Source organism: Sabethes cyaneus, chromosome 2 (genome assembly GCF_943734655.1).
Source record: "Sabethes cyaneus chromosome 2, idSabCyanKW18_F2, whole genome shotgun sequence".
Lineage (NCBI taxonomy): Eukaryota > Metazoa > Arthropoda > Insecta > Diptera > Culicidae > Sabethes > Sabethes cyaneus.
The window spans coordinates 162,099,353-162,123,141 of NC_071354.1; the positions used below are offsets into that span (position 1 = coordinate 162,099,353).

At 38.6% G+C, this 23,789-nt stretch overlaps 2 protein-coding genes across 5 annotated transcripts in view; both read right to left on the minus strand.

Moving 5' to 3' along the window:
- The window catches only part of LOC128738441 (sodium-dependent nutrient amino acid transporter 1), a 239,067-nt gene that overhangs the window by 160,149 nt on the left and 55,129 nt on the right, over positions 1-23,789 (minus strand). The window lies entirely within an intron of this gene.
- LOC128736262 (acanthoscurrin-1-like) lies at positions 13,658-14,278 on the minus strand. Its single transcript, XM_053830739.1, has 2 exons — positions 13,940-14,278; positions 13,658-13,870 (listed from the first exon to the last, which is right to left on the minus strand). The coding sequence occupies exons 1-2, from the start codon at positions 14,276-14,278 to the stop codon at positions 13,658-13,660; spliced, it is 552 nt and encodes a 183-aa protein (XP_053686714.1).

The following is a 23,789-nucleotide window of genomic DNA, read 5'->3' on the forward strand; positions in this document are numbered from 1 at the left end:
GTAAGCCAAATTGAGTACCAAGAACTACAATGGCCAATTCTGAACATGTCTTTATTATCAAAAATGTACCACATTGTGTTATTGACTTCCCAGGGGTTCCCGGAATCCCCCAAATATGTACAGATTTGACTAAATCTTATCCTAGATAGCAGATTTGGCTTCCATTGATCTAGTTATTGAATTCTAGTGTGATTTAAGGTATCGCACGATAAGTTTTTGTTCATGAACGGAATTGGTGTTCCCGGAAGTCCCCGGAACTTATCTAGATATAACCAACGTGGTGCTAAGTAGTTGATCTGACTGACAGTGATCTAGTTTTTAAATTCTGGCATAATTTGAGGTGTCGAATGATAAGTATTTGTTCTTGTTCGATACTGGCTATTTTCCACAGCGATAACTTAATCCGGAACATTTCCGGTTAGATCAAAAGGGCGTAACCCAAAAATTCGTCGATCGATTTTTTTAAAAATTGGCTCAGAGGTGTAGGATGGCAATACAAACCAACTGGCATTTTCTGTTTAAATGGCCTATTTATTTTTTAATAACGGTATTTTGAACACGGCGAAGGTCTTAATGTGCAAAATAACTCGACTAGCTTGAAATGAGTTTGTGAGTGTCACGTAGAACAACGAATGGCCCATGACCGAAAGGAGCAAGGATGGACGTCCAAAAAATTTCCGTTGTTCAATATCGCATCTATTTAAGAATTTGATTTTACATTGTTCTGAAGTATCCAATCTATGTTCATAGATCATATGAAATTGACATTTTCAATTTTCCTCAAATTAGAACGAAACGTGAGTCATTAATTCTAAACTTAATTCTCTTTTCCCCAGTGTTTGTTTACAGGGTTGCAAAATTGCGTATTTTACCCTCTGTTTGCGGTGATGGTACGATGATGGGATGGTTCAGTAATTCGATTTACATTAGAAAAGCCTCTTTTGTGAACGGTATGGCATTGACTTTGACTTTGCCAAAGCCGTGCCTCCGTGTATCTAGTGAGGTGCCTACTTTTATGAGCGGCAACGACCCAATAATGTACACATACACCAACCTCGATGCATTAAATCTCTGAACGTTGTTGAACGCTCTCGGCCTGTACGGTGCTGAACATATATTGAGGATGAGCCTCTCGCTCAAGCCGAAAGGTATGCTTTGAACGTGGGCGGGAAGTGATTAGCATACCTTAGATACGCACGATGTGATAATTGAAATAACCGACTTGGGTGCATAGGTGTTGAGATAATCACATGAACGGGAATGGATCTAAATCTATGTTATGCCGCTGGATAATTTATTTGAAGAACATTTCAGTCTCAGAACCTCATGCAATTACACATCTGAGAAGACATAGGTTATAAAAAATGATTCCTCAAAAGATAAAGTGCATCAATTTAATTGAAATCTGAAAATAACAATGAAACTGCAATTGAATGTTCACACATATAACATCAGTCTTAAAATGGTCGGTTCGCCACCTTTGAATTGCCGCCAATAAGGTAGCTATATGATCAATTCATATGCCGGAAATTCGAACAAATTGATGCTTAAATCTTGAGCATACTTACTGCACATTGCGTATGAAGCTGCAGCAGATGCGCAATGCCTTTAACGAATGGGTTTGAATTGCGATGACGACGACGACGACGACGGCGGCTAAAGCCAATGAATATGAGCGATTTCGACATTGTTGAAACGGCTCATTGAACTCAATTTCTGATTACCAGCACGCTTTTGTTGAGATGTGAACTAAAATTTGGGCATCTATTACAACGGTAACAACTCCAACCAGCTAGAAAATGCTTAATCTTCAGCTAGAAAAACTTGATTTTCACCTTGCCCGGACAACTTTTTCAATGATCGCTTATTGCTCTAACCGATTCACTAATATGTCACAACGGATGACTCTGAAAGCGTTTTCGCAAAATAACACAATCTTCTTCCTTTGCTTCACAAAGCCTCGAGTTTTTAAATTATGTAAAATTGATCAGATTTGTGGCGACGTCAGTCAGGTGGACAAGGTTTGTGAACCGACGGAATTATAATTGTATGCATTCACGGTCGTTAAATGGCAGTGAAAATATCCTCTATAAGCTTCTCGAATGAAATTCAATTAGGTATGTACCGCAAGAAGGTCATTTACTGAACACTCTGTTCGATAGTGTTACAAAATAGTTGGTACATTCTGTCATTGAACGCCTGAAATATTTGAATTTTTCACAAATTTTAAAACAGAGTGACTCGTGTCAGATTCCGCATTATAAAAAAACTCTCGCTTCAATGGATCTTCAGCCTGACTGAAGCAAATGATAATTCAATTAATTTTTTGAACATCATCCGCCAATAATTGTGCTTCCATAGTGTTCAACAGCCAACAACTAAAGAACGTGATTTTGCATTTTAACTCTCGTCTGCCTGAAACTAAAAAATTGCTGAAAACTTCAGAACGCAAGCTCTAACCGGTCCATCCGGGTCTGGGACCTGAACTAACTCGAACTTCGGTCAAACTGAAGAGGTTTCAATTTTCGCTCACATTCTAGCGGGCGAACACCGCCAACAACGCCGCACCGACGCGACCGTGCTCCACCGGAGCGAATGAATACCAAAGCAGCAAAAAAACACACCGTCGAACGCGCGAAATTTGGACGATCAAGTGGAGCGGAATGAAGTGGAAAATATTTCCAACGACTCATAAAGCGTTGTTCGACGAGAAGAAAAACGGCTAACGATCGTGATGAGCAGTTTATTGCTACCGGCCTGCTCGATGAGGCGAACTAAATGGTCGATCCGAACAAAACGAGTTGATTTTCTACAAATTACTTGGCGGATGTTGAAATGTAAATGATACCCACAGTTGCACCCCCAGTAGCTTCAGTATACCCAGGGATGACCGGCGTGATGCGGAAATTAATATCGTTATTTGTTTGCGAATCATCAACCAACGCGAATTGTAACTAGCACTAGTTCAAAGCTCCACATTAGAATGAATTAGCCATAATTAAACGGGGTGCTATTTCTAAAAGGCCATATGAAATCAATAACCACACAAAACCGGGGACAAACTACTAGACAGCACTGGTTTCACCGTTTTCTCGATTTCAGGTGCCCTTTTTGGTTAACCGCAATCAAATGTCAAATAATGGATTTTTCGCAATAAACTAAACAACCATATCCAGTAAGTACGCGATAACCTTCCAATGCCAACCGGTTGAGTGAACCCCCGCGTACTCTACAACCAGCGCCGACTGCGGTATATAGCGTAAGCTAGATAGGAAGCAGACAGTTCTTTTATAGAAATCGTAAATATTATGAATCAGACTTGGGACCATACTTGGCCGAGAACACTTGCTATTCGATACGTCAGTGGGATATAGACATTACTTCAACTGAAATACGCATATACGCTCAGTTATCGCGTACGCGTCGTCGTCGTCGCCGCAGTTTGCGGTTTGTGCCCTTAAATCATATAAATATTGAGGGGCATTTTTAGTTGAGCATCGGTAGCTTAACCTTTATTTTGCTTCTTTGTTTAAGCAAAACAATGACGGACACCACACGTTTAACACTGAATGTAATTGTAATCATTTTATTACTCTCAGTGAACGGAATACTGACATAACATGACATCAAAATCTTTTGTAGTCTGTGATGATATTCCAATATCCGGTTTTGTATCTTAAAAATAACCGTAGGCAGTTAAACTCTACGATTGATATACATCGATCTATCTTAAACTTAATGTTTTAAAAAAAGGGTGCCCCACATCAAATTGCATCGCGGAAAAAAATCTGTAGATAGTTACCCAATGGTTATTTTCTTTTGAAAATTTGGGTAGAAGTAGTTCAGAGTGCATTGTTTACACTGTATTTTTATCGCTGTCAATTTTTCGAAAATTGGACAAAATTGCGTCACCCGAAAAGGAACGTCGCGAATTAATTTTGCGCTGGCACCTGGAAAATCCTCAACTCTCTCATCGAGACATCGGAGAACAACTCGGAATCATGCAGTCAACGGTGAGTCGTGTGGTTAAACGTTGCTACGAAACTGTGAGCATCGAACTAAAGGAGAAATGCGGTCAGAAAGGATGTTCTATTAGTGATCACGATTACGAGCGTGTTGTGAAAGCGTTTAAGCAGAATCCCAATGTTTCGGTCGGGGATGTGACCAAAAATCATGTATGATGAGACTTACGTCAAGGTGGACTTCCGGTAGATTCCGAGATTACTCCGAGATTCACCACCTAGTATAAGTATTAGGTTCCGGAGGAAGTAACGAAGTTTATTACTTTCGAAGTTAATTGAGAGATACATGATTAGGCAAGTGATCTGCTCATGTGGTGTATGACTGCCGTGTATGACTACCGGGACTGGAAACGGGCAGATCTACCTCAAGGAATGTCTACAAAAGCGTCTGCTTACTCTGTTTAAGTAACACGAGGGCCCAACGATCTTCTGGCCGGGCCTAGCATCGTGCCACTATTCAAAGGATGTCCTGGAGCGGTACGAAGCCAACGGAGTCATTTTCGTACCCAAGGACATGAACCCCCTCAACGCACCGGAACTAAGACCTATCGAAAAATACTGGACTATTATGAAGCAGGCGCTACAGAAGCATCCCAAGAAGGTCAAATCTGAGGAAGACATGAAGAAAAAGTTGGTTTCCGAACAGAAGAATCTGCAGCCAGATATTGTACAGAACCTTATGAATGGAGGCTACGCCTACGCCAAAGGTGCGTGCATAAGATTATGTTTTTCAAGTTGAATCAAATAAATATGCCAAAAGCTTACTAATGGGTTATATTTTATTGTCTGAAAGTTTTAAAAGGATCGGCACCGAGAAAAGAAATATGAAAAACTTGAAATTTTATTTTGCTCACATTCATTCGTGCCTAAATTATCTTGTTATAGCCTGGGGTTGGGCTTGTAAATCTTCCCTAAGAAAACTCCAAACTCTTCAAAACAGATGCTTGAAAGTTATTTTCAATAAACCAGTATTGTTTCCTACCTTGCAACTTTATTCCGATAACTCTCACAACATTCTTCCAATTAATGGCCTTTGTGACTTTCAATCAATAATTTTTGTTCACGACACGCTGCAAAATAGTTGCTTCCATCATTCCGTTCAACTGCCTTCTATTGATCATAGGTATCCGACTAGAAATGCAGACAATTTACGGTTATCGAGAGCTTACACAACGCTTGGTCAAAAGAGAATTTCAATTGTTGGTCCAAAAAAGTATAACGCATTACCCATTGAACTGAAACAAATTAGCAATCGCGGTATATTCAAATATAAGCTTAAAATATTTTTAAAAGGTAATCTAGCCGACATTCTTGGTTGAGTGAAGTACAATCTACCAGAAACAACTAAATTTCACCCTTACCAGATAAATAAATAATTTATTATTACAATTATTATTATTAATTTTTTTTAAATATATGTACGTTTTGTAATTCAGTGAGTCCCTTAAAAGGAAATTTGTTTCCACTGGGACATCACACCCTTTCTTTGCTTTTGTTTCTCAACTCATTAATGTTAGTTTATTAAGTTTGTTTTTTTTTATTTTGTTTGCTGCGCAGTTTGAGTTGAGATAGTTGCGTCCATTACCAGGGAGCTCATTTGAGCTCTTTGGTGTGGGGGATAGTGGAGGGTTATTTAAAGTAAAGTAAAGTAAAAAAGACTTTATTTATCTCCGATATAGGAATTTTCAGAGTGCAAACAGATGCATAATTGGCTTCGTGACAGAAGACACACTTGACTGAGAGGAAACCAACGGCGGGGAGACGAGGAACGTGAGTATGAAAGGATGTACTGTCATAACTCCGGAATGCATGGACGGTTTTTCGTCGAACTTGGCACACATATTCTTTGACATAAAATAATCAACCCTTTGGGTAGCAAATGGGGGAGGCAGTCTTTTACAGGAGGGAGGGACCGAATGGGTAACGGGGAGCGTTTTTCTTGCATTTGAATCGACAGCAAATGTAGGAGTGGTTGAATGAAAAGAAGGGAATGAAATGGGTGCCGGAAGTTTAGTCAGTAAAACAATCGAGCACCAATCGAAAGATCGTGAGTGCGAATCCCACCTGGCATTGCACTACCCGATATCTTTTTGTTCTATATTAAAATTTTCCGATCACTCAATTAATCATTCTTCACATTAGACATTCCTCCCTTCCTTTATAGTGATTAGCGAAAAGCAGACATATTTAAAAATCGGCTACAGGACAACAGATGGAGGGGAGCTGACAAAGGGAATAGACATATTGAAATGATGAAAGGGGGTTTTGTTTCTTGCATTTCGCAAATTTTCGTTTCAATAACAGATGTACAAGTGGATTGACCAAGGGGCCCGAATAAGATCGGCTTAGGGACCGTGCACTATGTATGTATGTGCACTATGCACTATGTAAGGCACAATGGGGGGAGGAGGGTTCCGCAAAATCTTACTAAATCTTATTTGGGGGGGGGGGGGGGGTTAATCATTTCATACGTAAGATTTTTCTACATGAAAAAATGATGAAAAAATCGCATTTTTCAATAGCAACACATGTTACTTGTTACAAAAAATTTTAAATTGACGAGTCAGGTTGTGAAGTGTCAAAATCCGTCATGCTACAAGGAAATGCATAGCAACCTGTTGAGTTTTTTAGCCTGGTCCACTCAGGGAACTAGCAGTCGGCCTACTTGTTCCAGAGTCATCTGATGTCATTGGTTTATGCTATTATTCCAACATACACGGTAAAAAATAGTCACGTCCATTTTAAGTGTTCTTGCATTTAAATCAATTTGTTGTGCAGCACTACAAATCGAAGTGATTTAGTATTGATTTTGGAGAGTTTTCAAATTTTTAAACAAGAAACTAGCTATTGAAAACTATTCAATGGATATCACCATCGAATTGTAATGCATATCTATAGAATTTGCAATTATTTTTTTCGTAATTTACAAATGTCAAAAAATCGCGAAACATGAAAGCAGCAATCGGAAGCAAAATTAGAAACCCAAATAGAGAAAATACGTTTTCGTTCCAAATTATTGCTCTTCTAGAGTGTAAGTATGACTAAAGTATACCTGTGATCATAATTAATAAATTACTAACTGTTTTCAGGTTATGGAATTGATCACACGGGCCCCGAATTGATAGCAGCAATCAACCCGAGATCAACTTTATTTAGACATCAGAGTATTAAACACAGGAATCCGGTTACTATCAGCGATTGAGGTTTTATTTGCATTACGTTTTGTATGTAATTATGTAATTGTTCAATTATGAGTAATAAATAAAGCAACTTTACGAAAAATCAAAATACAATCCTTTCTATCCATTTGACAGTTCAAAAGTTCAAAAGAAAGCACATTCGAAATTAAAGTGATTTTCTGTTGATTTCATCATACTTTGTGTTGATTCATTTTCAATAAATTTTCATTTCGAATCGTAATGTTTGGCAAGTAGTGCGAATTCAACGGTAAATCACTTCGCTTCAACGTGACAATTTTTTACCGTGTAGGATCGACAGGTATGTGGTTGAGCTCTAAGTTATTGGCAAAAATATGAAAATCACATGACGCATTTTTGTCCGGAACCGCTCAGCTGGTTTCAACCATTTATTTTAATACAAAATTGTCTTATTACCGTCAAGCTCATGCTAATTTTCATTAGAATATAACAAGCATTTCAAAAGTTACGCTCAAAAATGTGCTTTCACAAGATCTCAATTAGTCTGACGTTTTTCAGAGATGACCAAACCGATTTATGCGCTTTTAGTCTGGTTTGAAAAACAATATAGCCTCATAAAACGCTATTGAATTGTTATACTATATCAAAGGTTTAGAAATTGGTCGAAAAACACGAAGTTGATCCGAGGCCCGGAGGGCCTAGTCATATATACCAACCGATAAGGTTCGACGAATTGAACAATGGCTGTGTGTGTGTGTGTGTGTGTGTGTGTGTGTGTGTGTGTGTGTGTGTGTGTGTGTGTGTGTGTGTGTGTGTGTGTGTGTGTGTGTGTGTGTGTGTGTGTGTGTGTGTGTGTGTGTGTGTGTGTGTGTGTGTGTGTGTGTGTGTGTGTGTGTGTGTGTGTGTGTGTGTGTGTGTGTGTGTGTGTGTGTGTGTGTGTGTGTGTGTGTGTGTGTGTGTGTGTGTGTGTGTGTGTGTGTGTGTGTGTGTGTGTGTGTGTGTGTGTGTGTGTGTGTGTGTGTGTGTGTGTGTGTGTGTGTGTGTGTGTGTGTGTGTGTGTGTGTGTGTGTGTGTGTGTGTGTGTGTGTGTGTGTGTGTGTGTGTGTGTGTGTGTGTGTGTGTGTGTGTGTGTGTGTGTGTGTGTGTGTGTGTGTGTGTGTGTGTGTGTGTGTGTGTGTGTGTGTGTGTGTGTGTGTGTGTGTGTGTGTGTGTGTGTGTGTGTGTGTGTGTGTGTGTGTGTGTGTGTGTGTGTGTGTGTGTGTGTGTGTGTGTGTGTGTGTGTGTGTGTGTGTGTGTGTGTGTGTGTGTGTGTGTGTGTGTGTGTGTGTGTGTGTGTGTGTGTGTGTGTGTGTGTGTGTGTGTGTGTGTGTGTGTGTGTGACGCTGGACTTTAGTCGTTTGTTTCTCGGAAATAGCTGAACCGATTCGTTTGCTATTACGCTTATTTGAAAGAGGATCCACTATTGAATTGTTTTGCGGTCCGACATTTTGTTTCAAACGGTTCAAAAGTTATGCTTAAAAATGTACTTTTTCAAGGTGTCAATTAGTCGAACGTTTCTCAGAGATAGCCAAACCGATTTATGCGCTATTAGTCTCATTTGGTAGGTAATATAGCCTCAGCATAATGAAATTTACAATTATTTATAACGATTTTAACCAAACAATTGAGCAGATTTCAATTATGTTAGTATCAAACGAGAGGCCTTAACGCTGTGAACATTTCTGCTAAATTTTATTAGAATTGGGCTTACCAGTCAAAAGTTATATGATAAAATACTGATGAAATTATTTAAGCAAACTTTACTGATATGAACCAAATAGAAAAATGCGATCATGTGCTCTAGCGTAAAAATGCCTAATTTTCCAGGTGGCGTGTCTTTGAAAAAGTTTATTCACAAAATATGGCGCAACTTTTTACACTATTAGGGTGACCGTAAATCTACCTATTAGGATGATACAAATTTTTGTTTTTTTAAATGCGACCAAAAAAGTACAGTGTCTCCACAAAAGTTGTAGAACACAGCAAAATAAGCAACTTTGCTGTACATAGTAACTATCTATCTCTTACTGGTTGCGAAGTGTAACGATTTTTTTAAAAATGCAGCAAAAATTGAAAAATTGAGATATCGAAAAGCGGTTACGTCACAATTTAGATAATTTAATTTTTACACGTCAAAAAAAATCAGTCAAATCGATCCTTTAGATATAGAGATACACGCACCGTCGTTGAAAACATATTGTTTCGAGGAGAGCGCGTTTAAACTATTGTACAGCACTGCACTTTCCTTCAACTGATCCCACAGTTTTACTGTAAATTCTCAACGAGACCACGTACCGAAAAATACTTTGGGCTCAATATTTCTGAAGATAAAAGGCTTCTGAAAATGCAAAACAAACAAGTTCTTCGACTTTCCACTTGGTGTCCCCCTTAAATAACAATCGTGCCCAAGAACTTTACACACGATTTTAAACTTTTTTTTGCTTTCAAATATTCTACAAATTTATCAGTATATTACATACACACGCATATGTGTTGATGATAACTACCATTACTGCCCATAAATGCATAACAGTCCCATGTGATTTTCACCACTTTTGAGATAAGCCTGGGAATCACCTTTAAATTGTTCATTCTTTCAATATTTCAAACAGTAATGTTATGTTTGTTCCCAAAATTTTGAAAAAAATATCAAGCTATGTGAGTCACAAATTACAAGTAAACGCATAACAGTCTCAGTAGTGAAAATATAACAATAAACATCTGCTTTTAGAAAATGCCTGGACCGATTTGACTGAATAACTACCAACCGCAAAATTTTGTGACCTAAAAGAATTCTTTTGAAATAGAAGCACCTTGAATCATAACAAACCCGTCATGCGACACCTCCAAGTACTCGAAATTGCAAAACTATACCATTGGTAGTCGTATGAAATGTTCAAGACATCATCGGCCACATCTGAACACGTCCGGGAATGCTCCGGATCGGGGATCAGTTTCTGAATTGAACTAAAATACAACATGTGACATCTTTAAGTACTCAAAACTGCAAAAGCAGATTACATTGGCCACAGCCGGACACGTTCTGGGAACGTTCCGAATACATCCAGGAAAACGGCGAGTTTCTAACTTAAATCAAACCCCAGAAAGCGACCCCGCTTTTAACTCAAAATAACAAATTACAAATAAAAGGAAGATATTTTTTATTGTTTTCAAATATTATACAAATTTATCAGTATATTACATAGACATGCATATGTATTGATGATAAATACCATAGTGTTATCAAAAGTTAAATTATGTTCCGAAGACGTGTCGAATTCTAACTCGAATGACAAATGTAACAAAGGTTCCTTTCACCAATAGGTGGATTAAATCGGGTTTTTTGATTAAATGTTTGATTTTAAAGTTATGCGCGGTTATTTTCGACACGTTAAAATTTTAAATAATTTATAACGATTTTAACTAAGATAATGTAGCTGGTTTTAGCTATTTCAATATGAAACCGGAGGTGTTATCTTTCCGAATATATTTGCGAAATTTCATGACAATTGGTATTATCGGCTATTTATTCAATAGAAATTTGATGAATTTTATTTAAGAAAACTTTATTGATATGAATAAAATAGAATAGCATAACAGGAATGTATACTTCATTATTATCGAAGTCATGTTAACTAGAACAACTCGATATAAAGCAACTTTATTTTTATTTTCGTTACGTTATATCGAAGTTACGTTACGTTACTTTACTTTACTTTTTCGCCGACAATCCGCTTATCGAATCCTTGCTGAATTTAAGGGCCGTCTCCACATTTCTCGATCTTGGGCTGCCGCTCTCCAGTCCCCCCTAACACACTTCGAATAGTACTTTCCAATTCAATGTTGAACAGCAAATTCGATAGTCTGTCACCTTGCTTCAAACTATCTAACATCACAACCGAGTCCGCCCAAGCAACAATGTGAGTTTTATTTTACTCTTATGGCGGTTTTCATGACCAATTTTGGCCTTGAATGCCATCATAAGAGTGTAATAAAACCCAAATTGTTACTTGGGCGGTGTCTCACCCGCTATCCTGACGCTTCATTTTGAACCATCTGAGGTAACACGTATCAGCCCAATTAGTTTTGTTGGAAAACCATATTCAAGTATGATTCGCCAAAGTTCATTTCGTTCAACTGAGTCGTACACCGCCTTTATGTCTATAAACAAATTGTGAGCTTGCAAGTTGAATTTCCGGAATTTATCGCGGATTTGTCGCAAGATGAACATTTGGTCCGTCGTGGAGCGTCCCTCTCGAAAACTGCACTGATATTCGCTAACAAAGGTTTCCTACAACTGAGACCGTCTGAGAAATAGGATGCAGGAGAAAATTTTGTATGCAGAATTAAAGAGATTAATGCTTCAGTAATTGCTGCATTCGAGTCGATGGCCCAAGGTATATGAGACCTTATAACTAGTTACGTTATATCCAAGCAAAAACGAAATTTATTTATACTTGAAAGAAATTGGCTGCAAATGAAAACCTTTCAAACTGTTAACTTCCAAATTTAATGGTAATTTGACTTGTATTTTAGAAGATACATGGAGAAATGCGAAGAATTTTCAGTAACAGTGAGAACTTTTTGCTTAAACCTCTTTCTTAGATTCGAAACTTTTTTATCGACAGATTTCGCAGCTTGCTATTATATAGGATATAGGATAATTACGGGCTAAAAAGAATTAGTAGGACTCTGCTTAGTCGAGATTCGAACGTACGACGATTGGCTTGTTAGACCAGTATCGTACCTTGAAGCTAACTAAGTAGTTGTGTAGAGTGAGCAGTGAGCAAGATTTCTCAAAAACGACTGAACTGATCAACATCAAATTTAAACACAAATACATCAAAGTGTGTTTAAATATTTTTAGTGATCAATCGAATATTTTTCCATACCAATTAATATTTCTAATGTTGTGGACAATTTATGAACAAAATTTTGCCTAAATTCATTTTTTGTGTTTGCGAAACCATTTTGTCAAAAATTGTTATTTCACTTATTCTTTTGATCAATTATAAGATAATACAGTATGTTAGCAATTTCTTGAAAGTTAACGTAGCATCTTTTTTAGACCTCCCAACTGTATATAACCCCAGCCATTTTACATTGAATGCGCTGGGATTACGTTTAGCATTATAGAACTCCCAACAACTGCACTCTGCAACAACTGTACTAACTCTAACAGTACTTCCAAACATAGATTAGAGTTTATGACTTGGTCAACTCGATAGCTCAGCAGCATCATGCTTTCAACACAACCGGCAGGCTTAGCCTCCGCTCAATAAACTTCATATTTCCACCACTTGAACTTCGCCTATATCATAAGGGGAGGAAAATCATCCTCTCGAGCTGCTTCAATCAAGTATCAGTTTTCCCATACTTCACCAGCCAGTAAACACTCGTGGTCGTGTCCGATGAAGCAGAACTGATTGTTCTTCCGCATGCTCGCTTTCATGAATGAGCGCGCCGCCGCCATCAAAGCTCGTAAAGTCAACACGTTTACTGCCTGTCAGTGTAAACTCAGTGTATAAAGTGTATTTCCTCTTGCTTAGCTCGGTGGTAATCACCTGTGGAGAGCTGATTCACCATTGCGGTCGGTCTTATTCCATCGGAGAGCACATTAGCATGCACCAGCTAAGGAACGAACGGGGAAATGTAAAAACGGAATAAACTCAAAAAAAACCTCATCACGCCGCATGAGTCCAACGACCATTGTGACGTCGTCGTCATCGTCGTCGGCAGGTTCCGCGAACAGCGGACAATGGCTCTAGGGGCAACCCTAAGATTCAATTAATTGAGTCATAAAGTACCAAGACAATTGGTTAGAAAGTGCGAGGCGAACCGAAAATGTCCACTGCACTGCTTTGTGAATCACCGGCGCCTGCTGAGACAGTGGAATAATGAAATATGTTTATGATAACAGTAGCCTGAAGGGCGTATTAAATCCAGTGCTGGACAAAGCTTCATGTAGTAAATTTGGAGCAAAGGCTTAACTTCAACTGGCGTTCTAAGTAGTTAGTTTTCTTCTAAAATCTATTTCAATCTACGATTACTTTTATGATAGGTTTTTAATCAATTTATTAGTGTGTGAAAAACTCTAGGAAGAGTTATATCCAATAAACTGAGTCGTATGGTTTTAAGAGTTCTTTAACCAGGAGAGCTAGTTGCTTCCTTTAGCAAGAGAGTTGCTTCCATCTGTTTTGATACTATTGGGTTGATGGGCGAATGCAAAGGGAAGAATTGTGCTTCGTATTTCATTTTTAAGTAACAAATTAGAAATTCTGACATTGCAAAATATTTTATTGTATAGTATTCTACATAAATTGGCAGCAACTGATTCCAGTTGTCTTTGTTTAGTTTACTCTACCTGTAGCCTCCATATTGACCGCGCTCGAGCCCATCCAGTAAATCACCTTTAAGATCTCCTAGTATTCTTTCATTTCAGATATTTTTCACGTTAGCTTCAAATCCGGTTTTATCATCAGCGTAGTACTGAACGATGCGCTTGGTTCCATCGGCTTCATCGAGAGTGTATTCTCCCTTGACGACATCTCCATCGCGTACCTCCCATTGACTTTTATTATCACCGGTGAGATAGTCTTTAACTCCATATTCGTAATTGTAGCTCGGGTAAGAGTAGTAGTCTTGCCAACCCTGAGAAACAAGTAACGAAGACCGAACATTCACACATCCGTCCTGAATACGAATTCAATTTAAACTTACCACGCCGCTGCCGTACACGCCATTAATGCCAACGCCGTATGCTCCGCCGTATAAACCACCAATTGCACCGCCATACCCGATTCCAGGACCGTACGCAATTCCGGGACCGTACGCGACTCCAGGGCCATATCCGGCAATGATTCCGCCGCCGATTCCATTTCCGATCCACCGACCAGCAGCAATTGACCCAACCAATCCGCCACCGTAAACACCGCCAATTCCTCTAACCAAGCCAGCGCCATAACCACCCCCGATCAAAGCACCGCCGCCGATGGCGCTGGGTGGGACGGCTAAAGCAGTGCCTAGCAAGGCAATGGTCACTATCGAAAGCTTAATCATTTTTGCACTGACCGTTTGTGGTAACTTGAGTTCCAGTTAGAATCACAACCGATTGGTTTCTGTGGTTTGTTCCGTGGATAACTTCGTATTTATGGTAAAAATCCCAACAATTTACATTTGCGTCCGTCAAGGTCCTCAGAACGGAATAGACGTGTACATAGCAGCGAAGGGTTGTTCTTAGCTGATGTAAAATTTCACCACCCTTGTCAAGAACGTCTGTGCAATCCTTCGGTTCAACCGCCGGTAGGTACCCATTTTTATCAATTTAATACAACTATTTTGCAACCCAACGTTATACATCACTAGTACCGGTCCGTCCGGCGATCGGCGAGATTGTTTCGTTTGCAGACAGAATCTAATCGCGATATCTTTTTTGTGCAATCAACGAGGCAATCAACGAGGAAAATTTAACAATTGGTGCAAAATGAATTACAGTTTTTGAAATGTTAGGTGTCTACAAAACTAATGCATGAACTTGTTAATGCTAGTGTATAATTTATTTACAATCGAATCACTTCATCAATGATAGTTATTATTTTAAACTTTAACCTTATCATTCTCGGTTGAGACGTTGAACTGAGTAGTCATAAACACCTTCGTTTTAAAGATTTGATAACCGGCGGTACCGGCTTTTCAAACCCGTAATTAGTGCTCAGTGATTACGAGAAACAAATCTACATTTAGTTTATAAGAATGAAAATGTTAGTCACCTCTATCTAAAGTTAGTGTATCAGCCATTCCTTACGGAACGCTGTTAAAAATAGCAAGAAATTCATCTACGACAACCGATCAAGGACAGTAACTGCTGTCAGGCGGTTCAGGTAAGATTAAAACCCTATAATATAATCAATGGAAATCTAGAACTCCGCAGTCTCCGCAACACTGCCACTCAATATATAACTAAACCAGCAACCCGGAAATTTTAACAAGAATGCATTAAGTACAATAGCCTCCCAGTTAGCTACGAAGTACGATGCTAGTCTAACAAACCAGTCATCGTATGTTCCAATATCGCCTGGGCAGTTCTGATAAAGTCGGCATTATTGGTCTTCAGCAGCCTAATTTCTCGTTTGACTTCTTGGAGATCAGGTGCTAGGACATTGCTATCTTCCATGGGCGCTCCTAGGTTAATTTCCGTTCCGCCTCCTTCTGCGACTTCGCCATTGAGGTGTTCATCGAAGAACTGCTTCCACCTGTCGACCACCTCGCGCTCGTTTGTAATTAAATTCCCTCCCTCGTCTCTACACATGTCAGGTTTCGGTGTGTAGCCCTTCCGAGTTTGGTTCACCTTCTCATAAAACATGCGCGTGTCATTAGCTCGGAATAGATGCTCTAATTCTTCACGATCTCTGTCCTCCTTTTGGCGCTTTTTTCACCTCAGGATCGTGGTAAACTGGTTCCTAGCTCGTCGGTATTTGACCAGGCTCTCTCTAGTGGCAATACTTAGATAATTTTTCCAAGCATTTTTTCCTCCTCCACCGCTTGTTGGCATTCCCCATCAAACCAATCATTTTGTGTACTCCGAGGCTCAATACCTAGTGCACCTAACTCCTCGGAAGAACGCAGTGCCTCATTCAGTACTCGCGCGTAGTTCTCGGCAGCTTGTGGGTTATCTAACTGCCTGATGTTCAGCCGAGGAGGGCGGCTTTGACGTGTCCGGTATACGGTGGACAGCTTTGAGCGCACATGTACTGCTACTAGGTAATGGTCAGAACTAGGTAATGGCATTGACTACAAGTTATGTTTTTATTTTGAGATTGAGTCTTAAAAAGTTGGGTCCCATCTTGGGAAAAGTTGGATTATACACTGCAAATATGCACACATATCCGGTAATTCTTCAAGATAAAATATCCTGGAAGCCATTTTGTTCGATTGGCACAGCGTACTCCAACGTTCCTTTGCTTTATATTATAAGTCCTTAGGTAAGATGCGTCAGAAATTTTATTTCATAACAGGAATATACTCTTCTTTTATTAAAATTCGTAAATAATCAATATACGATCATTGCGCACTTAACGGTTTTGGAAATCATAAACGCAATACTTATGTGATGAGACACAATACTTTGCAATACTTTATAAACCAATCAAAATGTTTTATTACGTTAATAAATATTTTTTATCCCTGAATATTCAAAGCATTAAGCGGTCTTCATTGCTATGGAATAATTCAAGTATATAACTTGTACAGTAAAGTGTCCCAAAATAGCACTGTTAGAAAACCCAGGGGCTCACCTCTCAAATGATAGCCTAGGGTGTCATAACAAATCAACACCATTAATTGATGCGATTTAGGGGTGGCACATTTGAGTTTTATGAAAACATGTTATTTTTTTGGAGTAAATTCAAAAAAGTATTTTTAAAATGTTAAAGCAGGTGACGCAAGGTACTTCACTATTTTCTTTTAAAAACCATTGAGACACTTTAATAAAAAAAGTTATGGTGGCATGTCTGGAGTCATATTTGGTTACAAAAATTTATTGAATTCGGCAAAATTTTGAAATTTTCGTAATTTCATTTGAATAAACGTCAATACAGGGTATCGAACAGTGTCTCAGGACAACGTAGCTATACTTCATAGATGGGAAATTTTATGACGAACAACTTTGCCGAAGAAAGTATGGATGTATGTTCAAATCTTGCTAAGATTTAGGACTTTATGAAGGCGAAACAAATCACATTTCTGTAAGTTTCAAATTTTAGCAGTTTTATGTGAAAGAGGTAAATGACAATACTTGAACTATTTATTCTAAACGTTACATATGTTCTTGATAACATGAGATTTGCACCTACCACAGAATTTGGCACCATGTGGACTCAAGGAACAATTTTGAAAAGGACGTATCTATTTTATTAGGTACTATGTTTGAAAAATCGTATCTCGGAAACTAGGTTTGCTCCAAAATGATGTCCAAGCGTGAATTGTAAAAAATTGATTTTTAAACCTAAAAATAATAAACACTGAAAAAAATATTTCACTTTACAGTCAGTAAAAATGTAGGGGAGTGCCGTCGTGGTTGGACCACGTTTTGGAGTTCGCCCATAACTTTCGTTTCAAAAAGAATTTTGGAAATCTAAATACATCGTTGCAAAGTTCTAAGAATAAGGTATATTTCTGGAAAGTTTTGAACTGATTGCTTGAAAAATAGAAAAGTTATTGGCATTTACGTGAAGACAAAAAATGTTGTCATAGTCGGGCCATGTTGTACAGGTTGGGCCACAGCAGAAAATCTAAGACATACGTATTGAAATTCTATATAGAGACATGAAAAGAATGTATTCCGAGAACAACGGCTCATATAGGTACAAATACACTATTTTTAATTGCATTTTTGCGAATTATTGGCGATCTTGTATATTGCTACAATCGTCTTTTCCGAAGTGTATAACTACAATGAACGAAACAACAAAAATCTAGGTTTTTATCGTATTAATTTTGCTTTATTTCATCACATTTTACGTGACTGACATTCTCTAGCGATTATTGCGCTTCTGCGCTTATAATTATGGTGGCCCAACCATGACTACTCAAGTAGCCCGACCTTTACAAATAGCGCTTTTTTAGTATCTTACCTTAGCCGTCCCAAACAGCTTGCTGGAGGGGATTTTGGTATAGTCTTCGTATGCAGCACAACACACTTCATACATTTTCAAAATTGATCTCGATAATTGCATTTCATGAATCATTTCTTGGAGAAAAGTTCTTGCGCCTGGAAAACTTTTTTTTGTAAGATTTAGTCACTGAATCCAGTACGTGTGTTTTGAATACCGTCAAACGGGGTAACTTGCAACAGCGGGGTAACATGCAACAACGCTATATCGATCCAATTTACTATACTTTTTGATCTGTTACTTCAAGTTTTAATCTATATCAGTCACTGAATCTTGTTGTTAACAGTTCAAAGAAGCCTTAAATACTGTTAGGTTGATGATCTGCTGTTTTGGTGATTTTTAAAAAATCCCACAAGACGGTGTCAAATTCATCGTCAATTTTTCGTCAGTAAAACGTTTGTGTCGCCCACAGGCACTTCAAATAAAAGAAGCCTAACATACATTATTTATAGTAAAATAAACAATAAGGAAACAAAATAATTGATTTATGATGCCTAGTTTTGTTTATCTTACTTGTTACCACGTTATTCGTAAAACAAGTACTTAAACGGGGTAACTTGCAACAGCTGGTAGATATAAAAAGCTGTGTTCCGTTACCTTCAAGAGGCACGTTATCATTTAATTTTGCATCAAACAATACTAAAGCACACCTAAAGAGTGTAAGATACTTTCGGTAAGTCGGAAATATGCCAGTTTTTCTCTGGATATACTGAAAATGGCTATAGAAGAGGCCAAAACGAAAATAACCTTACTGAGAGAATCGACCAGCAATATGACAGTGTCTAATTACGATCACTCGTAACGTAATGAACATTCATATATTACGTAACCGAGATATCGATAATTTTTAACTCTCTCGCTTCACTTCATGACGCGATTTTGCATAGTGGATATACGACGTGTAATGCGTTGTTACACAACTCCCGCTTCCTTAAGTGCATTACGTAATATGTGAATGGTCCTTAAAGAAGGCAGCTCTATCGGATCCAGACAAAGAATATCAACTGCATGATTGATATAAAACGTTATTTCTGTAATTTCCGTTACGGGGCTCATAATTTTTTTCACCAACGTGACATAGGACATTTATGCGTATATTCATAGCAAAACCATTAAAAATCTCAAGTTGGATTATCATTTGCATATTCAAGTCAAAAGAAACTCATACAAATCTTTAAATAACTTTGTATTAATTAATTGTCCTCAAATGTACTACAGATAAGTTTTCACTAGCACTCATAGTTGAGAACTGTTGCAAGTTACCCCGTTTGACGGTACACGTTCGAAACTCACAATATTGTGAAAAGTAAGTAGTTTTACAATGGTTGTATCATAGATATCATGAGTTACTAAAACTGTAAAATCGTGATGGCCCACTCTGATACCCTACTCTTGAAAAGGAGTCGCAAGTAGACTGCGACTGCGTGAATGCGTACACTTTCTTCATTCAACTTGCGCTTCAAAAACGATAGTTTGACTGTTTATTGAATCCAGTCAATCTGCCACTTGCGAGACTGTAGCTTTCAATACATATGTGGCCTCTGAAGAGAATCCAACAGTCGTTCTCTCGCTTTGCATTCATACTGAAGAGTTTAAATTGCAAACTGACTAGGAACATAAGGTGACGTATTTTTTCGTTACTCTTTTTGTCTCCAAATCGGCTACACACAGTAAAAGCTTGTTGTCCGGCGTCGGTCTGACGAACGTAAAATATTCGTTTGTGTTTTTGTAGTACTGAATTATACGACCGCGCGGTTTGCTTTTCGTTAGTGTGGCGACTGCCAGTCAATTGACTATTTTGCAGTCATTCACTGCTCCAAATAATAAAAGAAACTTAATCAAAACGAAAATGTAAAAAAAGCCAGAACGCATTCAATCTCCTCTACAATCAGAGGTGTGACTGAACGAAGTGTGACGGTACTGTGCATAGCGTTCGAACTCTACAACAAAACAGACGCTAAGGTTTTGTTGCTACATTTCGCTTCCAGAACTTCCTTCTGCTTTTAGAAAAGCTTCTGTTTATTGTTCGATAGATTTCACAGCCAGCTCTTTTCTAAGAGCTATATAGAATATAAGACAAATATAAGAATATAAGAAAATTGCAGGCTTGTGCTAAGATCCTATTGACTCTTACAGGCTCTCCTAGTGAAGATATGAACATACAACGAACGGCTTCTTAGACCAGTGAGTGTCGTACCTCGAGGCCAACTGAGACGAAGGACACCTACATCACACGAAAAGCGGTAACAATACAAATTAGATAACGAATTACTGTGTCGAAAACAAAATATGGTGGCGAATGCCGTACCCAGTATGGAGATCCAAAATCGCATTAAATCTCCCCATCGTGCCTGTTTTCAATTCGGTAGACGCTTGGATAAAAACGAATTTGTTTGCTAACGGCTTGAATGACCCAACCCAGCTAGCACCAAATCGTACATCAATAACCAAAAATTATCGTAATTAACTCTTAATAAATTCGGAATCGTAACTAAAGCTTAATAAAGTCCGCCCAAATTGATGTTTAGTCGTATATAATGATAATAGCTGACATACATACGATATTCAGCACAGAATCATATAGCAGTACGGAGCGGGTCGGGTTTAATCGGATATTATCGTATATAATTACTTGTATAGATGATACGCGTATATTTATTGGTCATCACGCATATCGCCTCCAAAATACCAAGGATATGCCAATTTTCCGCATCAAATACGATTTATTAGCATGTATATATGTACGTAATGCTGATTTTTAACTTTTCTATACATATAAAAATGCTAGCTGGGGACTGCTATAGTACTTGCTGAAAACTTGAGATCCTCGCAGTTTTTGAGAAGAAGGTCTGTGAATACTCATGGTATGAAGTAAACGGCAGCTTAAGAGCTCCAAAAAGGCCAAAACCTTCCAAGACGCGAAATGTGAGGCATTGCTCTATGAGAATCCCAAGTAACAATTTTAGGTTTTATTACGTTCCACTAGTGGTTTTCATGACCAATTCCATGAAACCGCTAATAAAACTATGAGCTCTTCCAGAACTTTCTGATGACCGTTATAAAACTGTTTCCTTTCGAACAAGTGGCCCACTCTTCAGTATGGTTTTCATAACCCCTATAAGAATCAGGTCATAAGCTGAAGTAGTCTTAACATGCTCTGCTGAAAGCAGCAATAAAACCGCTGCTTGACAGATACCGCCATAATTTAATGAAGTTTTTCGCTACAAAGCTATAAAGCCCGGATTTATTTCTTCCACTAAGCCCGAACCCGAATATTTTTTTTTCGGTCAAACCCGAGCCGGACATAAACCCGACATCTGGTAAAACTGTCAAACCCGAACCCGAAACCCGACCATCGCTAATGAGAATCCATGTCAAACGCAAGAAGAGCTTGCTTCAGCGTTAGGCACCCTATTGGCATCTGTATATCGACCTGCAGTAAGTGACAGCGACTGAATGTCCCGGGCTCAAAATTTGACAGCGGGCCCAAAACACTGTCGAGGCAATCGAGTGAAACGTAGCGGCGAAGCGCTATCTCATTTCTGCTCACGCTATTATGTTGGCACCCAAAACATAATTGCCTGCCAATAGGGTGGCGTTAGGAGTTATTCACCAAACATTTTGCAATTGATTGTATGCGCTGATAATAGTAAAGTTCGCAAGGAAAGAATTTGAGCTCGTAATGATTTAAAGCCAAGGGACGTTGAAGATGACTTTTTCGTCTGTGAAAACGTCTCTTTATCGCATCATGACGGACGATGGGTTAATAGGTTCACTAAACACAAAAGAAAGAAAATCATGCAAACTGCCCAGTCTCGCTTCTATCATCGTTAGCTAGGCCAAATATTTATGATGCGCAGTCTATTCATTATTATGACCTGTAGAAATCGAACGAAACTATCACTGGATAAAGGTAGTAAAATCTATTCACGCTATTAAACACAGTGCAGTGCGATAAACGCCCGCAATATAAGCAGAAGGCCAAAAAAACTGATCTTACAGCATGACAACGCTTGACTTCACTTTGCCGAACTCAGTAAAACCCATTTTAAAACACTTAAATTGGAAGAACTACCCGCTCGACCTATTCCCCAGATGTTTTGTCATCAGAATATTATTTGTTCCGTTCGGCAGAACATGGTCTGACTGACAAGTGGTTCCCCTCACGTGAAGACATCAAAAACTGGCGAAAACTTCTACCGCAACAGTATTCAAGCTCTGCCAAAGAGCGACGGCCAATATTTTGAATGCTAGCACTAGGAAAAACATAATTTTGAGCACAATTTTTGTACTAAATGTAATAAAAATCTATATAAAACTTGTGATAAAAGGGGCACATGATAAAACACCTTTAAAATGTCACGAGATGTGTTTCAATCGGCTTAACTATCTAAATTTCAAACCTCAAATCTTTGCGGCCGGATACCTTCTAAATTTGGCTCACTGGTGACAATGTCAAAAATGTGCACCTTATCAAAATGCTCGGCTCGTCATCTTCCTTTCCGTGCCGTGTGATGGCATCGCTGGCATTGGAACTTAATTTTCGGTGAAGTGTGGAATCTCATCGAGCGCCGATGTCATCAAAGTGAAGTGAACGTGTATAGCAGGATGCGAATCAGACGCACCTTGAGATCAGCCATAAAGTAGGTTTAAGGCACAGATTTCGAAACTCCAGCTAGGAAAGTAAAACAAGATTTGATTTGTGATAGAGGTGTAAATTAAGGGAGGGAGCGTAGTTGGTTCTTATATATGACCAATATCAATAGCACCAATAATTTGTTTACTCATAATAAATTGACGATCGTTAACAAGTTGTAAACAAACCAAGCCTGATTGAAATCAAATAAAGCGAGCAGGGGTTTTACTTGTTTTCTTTCAAAGCAAACAAAATTCCCTTTATAAATGTTAACTTTTGGTGGAATTCTCGTGAACGCCAATGAAGGCTATAGGTACAGCAGACAGAATCATTGCGGCAAATAACACGCAATTCTTTCACAGTTTTCAGCTTGGTTTTTCTGCGTGCGTGAAATAAAATATGATCGTTTATTTACCCTCATCTTTAAAACATGTGGAAAGTAGCAATTCAAAGTGGGTTAATTGTATGCACTGATAAATGGCTGCTACCTCACCCTGTTGAAATAGGTGGATCGTTTATAAGCATCGGAATAGTGGCCAATAAGTGGCAAATGCTTCCGTATCAAATTTTCGGATTGTCATCGAAAGCAATGAATTACATTGGTCTGGTAACTATTCTGTTGCAGAGAAGTTTAATTATTTCTTAATTTAGTTTTAAAACATTGTTTATACGTTTCCTATGATCCATTACTGTCCATGTCGATTTCCTGAAATCCATAAAAAAAACCAAATATCCAAGTAAACTTCAATTAACTAAAGCAATACATAAAAGGGTACACACTAAATAAAAAATGCCTACAAACTGTACATAACCTGCCAGTTTACTCAGTACATAAAAGAGCACAATATGATTCAAAAGAAAGCAAATGTATCATACCTGTAGGGTACTTTTACAGCATTGCGGCACTTCCTCTTCCCTATCTCTTAAAGCAGACGGACCAAAAATGAAAGAAAATATAAACACGAGAAACCTTTGACCGAAAAAGGAAACAACGCCAAATCGAGCGTTCATTCATTCAGCAGGTGACCGCGTCGCGCCACCGTGCACCGGCCAGCCGGACTGTCGAAGCGACAGCAACGGACGACGGGGGATGATGATGGGTCGTCTCACTTTCGTACGCACTCACACAACCTTCAGTGCCTACATAATGTAGGCTACATTGCATTGCATTGCATTGGATTGTGCATTGGTCGCTCGGACTTGCGATCGATCAAGCACATGTTTTCCCGCCAGCCCGAACAGGAACATCCGCACAAAACATGCG

Bases quoted from the DNA above. Each gene is read 5' to 3' on its own strand.
- LOC128736262 (XM_053830739.1), bottom strand. From the start codon at position 14,278: ATGATTAAGCTTTCGATAGTGACCATTGCCTTGCTAGGCACTGCTTTA. The intron at 13,871-13,939 runs GTAAGTTTAAAT...CTTGTTTCTCAG, and splicing joins GCGTGTACGGCAGCGGCGTG to GGTTGGCAAGACTACTACTC.